This window comes from Nicotiana tabacum, chromosome 22 (genome assembly GCF_000715075.1).
Source record: "Nicotiana tabacum cultivar K326 chromosome 22, ASM71507v2, whole genome shotgun sequence".
Classification (NCBI taxonomy): domain Eukaryota; kingdom Viridiplantae; phylum Streptophyta; class Magnoliopsida; order Solanales; family Solanaceae; genus Nicotiana; species Nicotiana tabacum.
The window spans coordinates 29,808,587-29,819,973 of record NC_134101.1 but is presented as its reverse complement, the minus strand read 5'-3'; the positions used below and the strand labels follow the sequence as shown (position 1 = coordinate 29,819,973).

The following is an 11,387-nucleotide window of genomic DNA, read 5'->3' as shown; positions in this document are numbered from 1 at the left end:
AAAGAAGTGGACAAGCAACCAATATTTGGTGGAAACTTATATAGTTTTATACTTTTGGAGTAATATTAGACGAATTCCTCTAATATTTTTAATGAGTAGGTGCAATTTTGAGCTACCAATGAAGTTTCTAATTATGGTAGCTTCCGTAATGCATCAAAAATACATGAGAAGTATATCTTTATGTGGCGTTACTATGATATGTATGGAAATGATGGAACAATCTCATTAAATTGGTTGTTGTAACTAATTTTTGTTAGGTTAAAGTACATAAGCGTCCATATCCTGCAATTAAAATTTAACTTACCGTTTATTATTGATTTCTTTTGAGAAAAATTTGAAGTACTTTCATTTTCTAATAATGCGTTTTTTGTGTGGGTATTACGTGTATGAATCAATATTTTAAAAGGCGGGGCGCGAGGCGAGGCGAGGCATTTTGCTTGATACATGACGAGGCGTAAGCCTTGAGACATGGGGCGTAAGCCCATGAATCTTTAAATGTTTTAATTTATAAATTAATAATATAGCATTATAATACAAAAAATATAAAAAGTACATTAAAAGTTCAAGAAAATTGAAAAGAACTAAAGAAACTCATAGAAAATAAAATATTTAGCATGTTTTATAAGTATAAATAATACAATAATGTTAAAGTTACTATGAAATATAAATCAACTATAACTTCTTAACTTTCAAATAATTAAAAATTATAATTCCTTATAAAATATTGTGAAACTTCAGATTTTACCTCCTTAAAAATAAATATACAATAAATTTTATCAGTAGTATATTTTAAAATATTACTCCTTCATGAGTAAATATAAAATTATTTTTAAATAAAAAAATAATAGATGTATAATAATTTTGAGAGACATTAAACTAAGACATGAAGATCTAGGAAGTAAAGATATAAATTTTGCTTATCTATTTTTAAAAAAAATATTCAACTGATATTTATCCTCACGAGTCACAATGTTCTCAATTAGTGAATATGCAATAATATGCTTCATTATTTGAGTTATTTACAATTTTCATATTCCTATAAATGAAGAACTTTAACTATTCAGTTGTTAAAGAATTTTGAGAGTTAATAGTGCTAATTAGTGAATTCGGCACATGATTTGCATAGGAACTATTGGGCAAGCCCGAGCGTTAACCGTTAGGTGTATTTAGGGCACATAGTCAGGCTCTTGAGAAAGTAAGCCTCATAGAACTACGCCTCAAACATAAGCCTTAAGGCGTTTTAATAGTGCCTCTGCCTCGTGGCGAGTCTAAAAAAAAATATTTTAAAGCATTGGTATGAATTACTTACATGACGTTCTAGGTCTTTTGAGGTTTGTTAATTAATAGCATTAGAATACAAAATAAATGCAATTTGTTTTTACTATTGTTCAGTTTTTAAAAAAATAATAATATTAACCCTTCAATTGTGCAAGATATTCCTTTTCATAGTGATTTTCTTTCTTTTTTTTCCAGTAGTGCCAATAATTATATGAAAAGCTATCGTACAAAAAAGGTATAATTAATTAATTCTTAAGCAATGAGACTATGAGGATGAATATTTTATATCTGTGATATGTAGAATAATTAAGTAGTAATAGGCTTTTTAGGTCGACATTATTGATCATTGGAGAGTCGAACTTATACTAAATCTTTTTCTTTCTTTTGTACTTGTTCTGATATCATATGTTTTATGTCATGGAAGGGACATGAGGAAGGTCTTCCATGTGCAAGAGAAATGCACGAGAATTATTTTTTAAAAATAATAAAGAAAAGAAAAAAAAATATTTATTGATGTTTCCATTTTCGGATTAAAAAATTATTTCCATTTTATATGTAGTATTGAGGGTAAATAAGTTTCATATGTGGTATTGATAGGTAAAAATCCCTTTTATGGCATATATGTCCAGCCCAGAAAAGATCCAAAAAGGCCCAAGTGCATGGCCTGTTTGAGGCAACAAATATGTTCTTTTGGGGTGAAATTCAAAATAGCCAAATTTACTGGTAATTGAAAAATAACAACAATTTCAAAAGTAATCGAAATTTAGCCACTTTTTATGTAAAGATAAATCTGAACGAAAACACTATTCAAAATTCGAAAAATATTCCAGCATAATATACTGGAGTTCGAATTTTTTACATGTGAACTTCAAGCATAATATACTGGAGTTCCAGCATAATATACTGGTCCAACATAATATGTTGGAAGTTAATACACAAGTACTCCAATCTCCAATATATTATGCTGGAACTTTCCGTGTCACCAATCTCCAGTATATTATGCTGGAACTTTCCATGTTGTAGCAAAATAGTGGCTATTTTTCAATGACTTTGCAAACGTTGGCTATTTTTCAATTACCAGTCCTAAAACTGGCTAGCCCCTGCTATTTTTACGTTCTTTTGCGGAGTTTGAGTGCCACATAGCCCAAATAATGACCCATTGGCCTAAAGTGTAGTCTTCAATATCAGGGCCATTTGTACAAATAGTCACTCTTAAGGCTGCTCTTTAGTACATGACCACAAATTAAAAGTTAGTGCAACTTTGGCCAGTTATGACCATGTTTTAAAGAGCAGCTTTAAAAGTAGTTATTTTGTAATCAATACAGTAGGTGCAGTTCCACGTCTTGTCAAAGAGGTGGATCCGCCTATTGATGTTATGACTTATGAGGATATAAACTAGTTTCCTAATGTTACATTATGATAAATGTACATTTCAACCTTTTGTTACTTCTGGGTTTAATATTTTAGGATATAAACATTTTTGAATATTTAATACTTTGCTATCAGAGTATCGCCATAAAGGAATTTGGCAATATAAACGAAATTCCAGAATGTTTAAATCTCAGGTTCGAGTCATGGGAAGGAAGAAATACTTAGTAGAAAGCGTTTCCTCCTTAAATAGGTCATACACGGTTCAAATCTAGGTTAGTTGGACCAATAAATTTTGAATACCAGGTAATTAAACCCAAAAAAAAAGTACTTTGTAATCAATGGTCGCGATGGATTTCTTGTTGATTTTTGCTAAATGAAATCTAATTTATATTAGAAAGGAGAATTTTCAATCTCTTCCAATAAATTTTGGTAAGTCTCACTTTCCTTGATCTTTAGGAAGAGAATTTATAACATGTACAACTTCAGAGAATTGAATATTTTCGCAAAACGGCTTAGATCAAAAGATTCCTAATAAAGATGTAAAACTAATTAAAAATGTGGTATTAGTAAGTGATATATTTTATAAATTGAAATATTCAGATGCTGTCTAATTTAGGAATAAGAACCATATTTTCTTTAAAGAACTTTGGTTGCGGCAAAAAGAAAAAAACTACATAAGGGGACCAGCAAAGAGCAAAAGGAGACAGTTGACCCCTTAATGTGCGAAAAATTGTCACCAGTGCCACTAGATTTTATGCCTTGGCAATGCATGAAAAAGAACAGAGAAAGGATTGCAGAAAAGCTTACGGTAACCCAAAGTCTGCAAATCTCAAACAGTCGAAAATCTTCAAATATACCTACCTTCCTCTCACATTGGATCATTACTATCAATATCAGAGTCACAGAAGCCTAGCATCAGAATTTGAAACATCAAGAAAGAACCAAAGACTAAACCTACAAAAATGAAATATTCTGCAAAGATTTTCAGATTAAATTCATCTTACACGAATATGGCTATTACTTATGTCAACTATTACCACGCATTGCTAATTAATGTCTTAAGCAATAAGGCCGGTGGAAACCTTAATGACAGAGAAGACTCCATCTCTGTTACTGATCTCTACTTTCCAGCACATAACTCTACCATATTTGCCCACACAAGCCTACAGTCTAAACTCTAAAATCTAAAAGGCACTACAAGAAAAGGTGTAATTTGTGGAAGTTTTTTCTTAATTGTGTGACGTTTTCGGAGGGGTTTTAAGAAACACCATGGTTATCATCGCCACAAGGCTTTTTGTGACAGTTTTAAAGAACCCCACGACGACCTCCGCAAATTAAATTTGTAATTAGTGGAGGTTTTAAAGTCAATTAAGGGCGGGTTATAACCTCCTTTATATAATTTTAATGCTAAAAAATAATAATTTGTGGGGCTTTGTAATTGTCACAATACGATATGTGATTTTAAAAAAATAATTTTGTGGCAATGTATAACCATCACAATATGAGCTTTACGTTAACAATAATTAATTAGTTGGGGTCTATAATCGCCACAATATAATCTCTTTTATAAATTTTAATTTGGGAGAATTAATTACCCTCACGAGTTGAATATTGAAATGCGCTTTCTTCTCATTAAGAATTGCATGATTAAATAAGATCAAGCTTGTATCATCATATGCATAAACAAACAAATAAATTATTTACTAAATAATATTCAGTATTTAACAGAAATCAAATTTCATTAAAACATCCACAATAGCAACAATCACAAATTCACTGCAAATCATACTAAAACAATATAAACTAAAGTAGCTCCTAAACATTACTACTTAAAATCCATAAAAGCAACAGTGGTTCCACATTAAATAAATAATATTCTAAGTATTTGCTTGTTGATTCTGGTAGCTGCTGCCCGATGATCCTCTTACATCCACCGGTGAAGTAGGTTCACTCTCTGCATCATCACTAGGCTGAAATAATAAAAAGCATATTCAGATGAAAAATCTGACCATTATACCAAATTTTGAATGCTTCCTTAAAGACATGATTATCTAGCTATGACCAAGATGAGGACTATATCCTCGTTACAATTCACATGCCTAATAATAATGCTTATGGCATTCTGTTAGACAAGAAGCTATTGTATCTTAAGAGATATAATTTCTATACATGGAAGATTCTCAAGTTAGATCATACATATAAATGGCAATGCTTTCCTAAGTGACAGAAAAACAAGAAGAATTTATACCAGTATCTCCCTACTACATATGAAGGCATGTTTCAGATTCTTCAATCAACCATGCTCAAGCATGTACAATATTCTAAATCATGGTACGCAACTTAGCATCGTCAAGAATCAAATGTACAGTAATGCATTTTACAGTTATCTATTATGCATCCTTCTTACGGATAGCAAATTCCATCAAAAAATTTGTTTAAGATGAATCCAAATTGACAACCTTGCTTTGTGTTTCACTGGTGGGGATGACAGAAGGATTATCTCACGTTGTAGCAATAGCAATTGCGTATTGGAAAGGGAAGATAGTATCAAACAAGGACTATTCCAAAGTTAATATAGCATTGCTCCTCGAGACAGACTCGTCAGTTACTATTATTTGTTCCGCAAAGACTGGTTGGTTAGCACAGCAAAATCATCAGGAAGTTGTCAAAGGTGCTGTTGAAACTCACACAGAAGGTGAAGTGAAGATCATATTTGTCTCAGAAGATGATGTTGATGAACTTAAAAACATCGTCTGTGAAGCTGGATTGGTTAATAACCCTGACTCGGACGATACTCTAGTGGTTAAAGGTGAGGATTTTCATCAATTCAGTGATGAGGAAAGGATGGAGAAAGTAGATAGAATCTACATAATGGAAAATTCCTCCCTACTCACAAGCTGCTTCTTATAAAGTGTTTGAAGCTAAAAGGCAAAGTGGTTCATGTGCTTGGCGAATGCATATCTGATGGTTCTAACCAAACCAAATTAAAAGATAACACATAAGATATATACACAAAGCACAGAACTTCTAATATTCTTCTTACATGTGGTTGAGAAGCAAACAAACCAATAAATTGCTCAGGAACTCTTCCTTCCTTTGATATCATGTAAGCTTTCAGTGCAGTTAAAGTGCTGGCTAATTGGGACTTCAAATGAGTGACCTCTTGTTGCAAATAGCTGAAAGTTGCAGATGATGCGCCGAAGCTAGATGAAGAATGGTTCAGCTCATTAAGTCGTTGTTTGATATTCTTGAATGTATTTGAAGGAGCTGCTCCCATACCCATACATCGTACCCTCCCAGAATGCTCTTTCCCTAACACCTTGCCAATAATATCATCTGAAAAAATTTCAGATTCATTGCTATTACCTTGAGTCGATTCAATTTGTTCCTACAAGCAGAGAAATTATCAATTAGTATTTACGGAAAGTAATTAGATTGAGATGCAAAATGTTAAATAGAACTACAAATAATGTTAGAAAAACACACCACAACTGAACTTACCACTATAGTCCTTGCCTCATCATTTACAAATGATCCATCCTTTCTCCTATGAGTTTCGATAAACATCTTTTCCCGAGTAGGATTTTTCCCAGTTTTCAAAAACTAAGAAAGAGATAAATTAAATAGATTGTAATAAAGTATTTAAATTAGAGAACAAGTAAAACTATTAAGTTAACATGAATACCAGCTCATGTCGTCGTCTCGAGTTAGCTTTGGAACCACTAGTGTGAGGCATTGTTTGCTTGCGGCGAATTTCTTTATTTCTTCTACAACTTTTCTAACAACAAAATAATAACAACTTAAAAAGTTAGTCTAGTATTTAATCATAACGACATCAAAATCTATTCAGATAATCAGAATCTTACAACTGTTGATGATTTTAGACGATAAGCAACAAAACCAGCCCACTGGTCTCTATTTATACTCGATGGCACATTGCTTAAAAGTTCAATTCTACTTTTGGCTGGGTCATTAAATTCATCCCACAACCTATGTCTATGTGTAGCCCATTTCTTGTTCAAACTAGCATTGCAATATCTGTATGCAATGGCATTAGTAGTCCTAAAAAAGAACCGAGGCTTCAAATGAAAAAGAAAAACAAAGTTAGTTTTCTATACAATAATAAAAATTTAGTTACAATAAATAGATATATGTGTAATACCTTTAGCATTATTTCAAAGCAGTCTTCCTTGTATTTTTTAGGAATGCCTGGCGGTCCTGACCACCTGTCAAAATTAATTGGAAAAAAATTACCATCAATAGCCAGTAATCCACAATATACAGCGAGCAACCCTTGCGCTTCCCCATATGCTGCATCGTAGTTATCAAAGTCCACAATGATGCGTTCTCTGATAGGTAGATCTTAATGTGCTTAGTAATGTTGTTTGAGTCTTTAATAAAAAGACAAGTTAGTCAACCAAAAGGAAAAACATCAGAAATTTATAAAGTGAAATAAACATACATATAAGGCATATACCTATTGCCTCTACTTTCCAATATTGTGTAGATTCACGTCCAGGATGGCGTGTGGACATTGCACTTGGATTAGAAGGCAGAGTTGGAGCTTGTTCTTGTTGTGGGACTTCATCAGCTACTGAAGAACTTGCAGGAGCATGTGGGGGAGCTTGTAACGAAGTTGAAGGCTCTATAGCAAGTGACGGGGCTGGAGTTGTTGATGATGAAAAACGTCCATGAGCATCATATGGTCCATGAGCTGATTTTAATGGATTCCGGAAACGTTTAACCTTTGGCATGGCTGCATATTCATAAGAAAAAAAAATTGGTGAATCAAATATGATCTAGTGCACTGAGATGAAGCGAACACGGAACTATGGTAGAACTTTAATTGCCGAAAAATTCTACAAAATTGTCATTTTCACTATTTTATTCAAACAAAGGAAAGGACAAAGAACAACAGAGTAGGGAAGGAAAAGGATGGCCTGTCAGTGACTTAGACATGGGAAATTAAGCATAACATAAACATTAAAATCTGATAGTAAAATCTGAGGAAGAAACGAGCCAAACTCTATTTACCAATACTCTGTATTTTAGGCGAAAAAAGAGAGGGTAACTTTCAAGTTGTAAACTGTGCAAAACTGAAAATCCCAACTCTATGTACATGCAAGTCAACTTCTATTAATAACCCATATAAACAATAAAATACCACTTGTTGTAGACATAATTTAATTTAAAGGATGCATAGAGAATCAAGAAACAAAAAAGCAGAGGCAATGAAAACTGACCAGCTGATTGTCGAGATTTGGCTCTCACGCATGAATTCTTGTTGAGGAGCTCTGTAAAGGGAGGGCTTTCAATAAATAAAAGGTAAAGGTAAGTACCCATGATATAAACAGTTTTATGAAACCACCCATGATTCTTAAACTACGAGGGAAATGAAGAAAAATAATGGAGGGAAAGGAAAAAAAAAAACAATGGAGGGAAATGGAAAAAATAATGGAGGCAATGATATTTGGATACAATGTGCAGCCTTAAGATTGCAGTTGAGATTTGTACTAGAAAATTTGAGTACTTTTATTTGCCTATTGGCTAAAGTTAGGGCTGGGCATATCTTGTACGTTAGCTCATAAGATACAAAGTTAGATTAGCTAATTACATTTATGTGAGTTTTTTCTAATTGATGTTAAATGAACTTATTTTATAAAAAAGAGGCACGACTCTGCTCAACCCCATTTCGTTTCGACTCGGTCAAAGATCGGGCTCGATTGAGCTGGCTCGACTAGGCTCATTTAATTCGATTACCCGTGTAACTTTTTCTTTGCAAAAAAAAAATGTCATTATTCGGCTCAATTCGCTAAGTAGTAAATCAGAAATCAACATATTTTAGTTCAATAGTTAATTTTAAAAGTAATAATCAATTTTTTTCTTAATCAATCAATTTAATATGAATATATTTTTGACCATACTCAATCTAAGGTTACTTTTTTATCATATATTGTTAATCATGATCACAGAGAAAATTCAAATTCAACTTTCCTTTCAATCATGATTTTAATATAATATATCAATAAATGAAAATCATTATAGGCATCGATTAGTTTGCGTATATAAACAAAAAGATCTGGCTCGAGCTCGATCAAATTGTAGTAAAGCTCGATTGAGCTCAGCTCGGCTCCATAAGATACAAAGTTCGATCAATACACTTGATGATTAGACGTATGTGAGTTTTTCCCCGCTGATGTTAAATTAACCTATTTTTAAAAAAGAGGCCATGGCTATGCTTGATCCCATTTCATTCTAAATTCGGTTCGACTCGGTTAAAGATCAGGCACGATTTAGCTAGCTCAGCTAAGGCTCGTTTGGTTCGATTAATCGTGTAACCTTTTACAAAAAAAACATTCAATCATTATGCTCAATTGCTAAGTAGTAAATCAGAAATCAACAAATTTTAATTCAATAGTCAATTTTAAAAGTAGTATTCATTTTTTTATTAATCAATCAGTTTGACATGAATTGTTAACCACACTCTGTCTTAGATTAAACTTAAATTATCGTGTTCTTAACTTAATCTCTAAAATTACTTTTTGTCATGTTTTATTAAATCATGATCACATAGAAAATTTAAATTTAATTGTCCTTTAAATTAATATAATATATCAATAAACGGAAATCATTATAGGCATCGCCTAGTTTCTGGACACAAACAAAAAGAGCCGTCTCGAGCTCGATCAAATTATAGTAAAGCTTGGTTGAGCTCAGCTCGGCTTCATAAGATACAAAGTTCAATCGATACACTTGATGATTAGATGTATGTGTAATGACCCGACATTGTCATTTTATGAATTAACGCCTCGTTCAGCGACTTAAGGTCCCGAGCAACTTTGTAATATGTATTTTGACTTGCGTGTGTGGTCGAGTTTAGTTTTCGGAAGATTCGGAATTAAAATAAAAGAACAATTCTCATTTTTGAAGCTTAAATGAAAAGAGTTGACCGGAGTTTGACTTTTGAGCAAACGACTCCGAAATGGAGTTTTGATGACGCCAATAGCTTTGTATGGTGATTTCGGACTTAGGTGTATGTCCGGATTTGGATTTAGAAGTTCGTAGGGCAATTTGGCACATTTCGGCGAAAAGTTGGAAAATGAAGTTCTTGAAATATTTAGGGGTGTCAATGATTTGGTTCGGCCGGTAAATTTATAAATTGTGTACCATACCAATATTTTAGTTATTCTATTATGTACAACCAAAATTAGATTTTTTGAAATCGTCCCAATCATGCCAATTTCTCTTCGGTATCGGTACGATTCGGTTAATTTTCAGTATTTTTTTAAATGACATATAAAAGTCACTATTAAAAGTAGAATGCAATAAAACACGTACTTTTATAGGACTTAGCAAAATTCTCTAAACATTTTTACTGTTTATAAAGCGATAAATTAAGTAAACATGAAAGATGACCAGAGTATAGATCCATCAACTATTCTACAACATCGTAAAAAAAACTAAGCAAATACAAAAATATATATATAAATCAGATGGGTAAAAAGATATTAACCAAGTTGGGACTCAAGAATAAAGTTTATAGAAGATTAATATTCAAAAAGATAAATCTAAATCATATGAAAGGAAACATATTCAACCATATTGTAGTTTGCTACTCAAATCGCTAGAATACCTTGTATCTTACTAGTAAATATGCTGGAAATAATTTAGTTTCAATAGGAGTAGCATAAGAGGTTTGGGAATTAGGATTTTGTGTTTAATTACTTGTGGCTTGTAACTGTTTTCATAATTTCAAACCCCAAGGAAAAATTTAATATTTTATTATTTTTAAACTTAATATATAGATATATTTTTCACATGTAAATTTATTCGGTACGGTTCGGTAATTTTTCGGTTTATTTTTGTAAAATAAAAAACCTACCCTAATTATCGGTACGGTTATATATTTTATAAAAACCTACAGTTTTATTAAAAGAAACCTAAAAATCGGATCGGTATGGTATGGTTCTGTCGGTTTAGTCGGTTTTTAAATATCCATTAACACTCCTAGAAATATTCATAAATTCGACTATAAGTCGATTGGTTGATAACGAGGTCGGATTTCGATTCCAAAAATTGGAACAACTCCATTACGTTATTTGTAACTTGTGTGCAAAATTTGAAGTCATTCCAGATTGATTTGATACGTTTCGGCACAAAATGTAGAAGTTGGAAGATTTGAAAACTCATAATTTGATTCGATGCGCGATTCGCAATTTCGGCGTTGTTTGACGTGGTTTGGAGCCTCGACTAAGTTCATATTGTATTTTGGGACGTGTTGGTATAATTGGTTAAGGTCCCTAGGGCCTCAGGTGGATTTCCGAAGGTTAACGGATTGGATTTTGGACAATGGGAGCTGCTGGAATTTCTGTTGTTCTGGACAGCCGCTGGTGCATTCGCTTCTGCGGCAGCTTCATCACAGAAGCGAGGCAGCTCCTCGCAGAAGCGAAATTGGGCAGGGCTGGAAAGGCATCGCAGAAGCGGAAAACTCCACGTGATTTGCGCAGAGGCGGCATTCTGTCCGCAGGTGCGAGATTGGGTTGGGCAGTGTGGATCGCAGAAGCGCGACTCTTGCTCGCAGAAGCGAGCCACAGATGCGACCAATTGTTCCGCAGAAGCGAAACTGGACAGAACATTTAGGACCAAAAATTCACCAAATATCCCAAAAATAAAATGCAGAGTATAACAACACCCACAGCTTCACTCTTTGCAGTACTGATCAGTAGTAGTTCACAACA

The 11,387-nt window shown here is 33.1% G+C and overlaps 1 protein-coding gene across 1 annotated transcript; it reads right to left on the bottom strand.

Annotated features, from left to right (window-relative positions):
- Nucleotides 1-4,379: 4,379 nt before the first annotated feature.
- Nucleotides 4,380-8,227, bottom strand: LOC107814752 (uncharacterized). The gene is made up of 8 exons (XM_016640200.2): nt 7,893-8,227; nt 7,127-7,405; nt 6,812-6,875; nt 6,516-6,728; nt 6,335-6,427; nt 6,151-6,252; nt 5,693-6,037; nt 4,380-4,619 (listed from the first exon to the last, which is right to left on the bottom strand). The coding sequence occupies exons 3-8, from the start codon at nt 6,818-6,820 to the stop codon at nt 4,527-4,529; spliced, it is 855 nt and encodes a 284-aa protein (XP_016495686.1). The 5' UTR covers nt 6,821-6,875; nt 7,127-7,405; nt 7,893-8,227; the 3' UTR covers nt 4,380-4,526.
- Nucleotides 8,228-11,387: the final 3,160 nt, after the last annotated feature.

Coding starts and splice junctions, on each gene's coding strand:
- LOC107814752 (XM_016640200.2), bottom strand. Junction 6,428..6,515: donor GTCTAAAATCATCAACAGTT/GTAAGATTCTGA, acceptor TTTTGTTGTTAG/AAAAGTTGTAGAAGAAATAA. Junction 6,253..6,334: donor CGAGACGACGACATGAGCTG/GTATTCATGTTA, acceptor TCTCTTTCTTAG/TTTTTGAAAACTGGGAAAAA.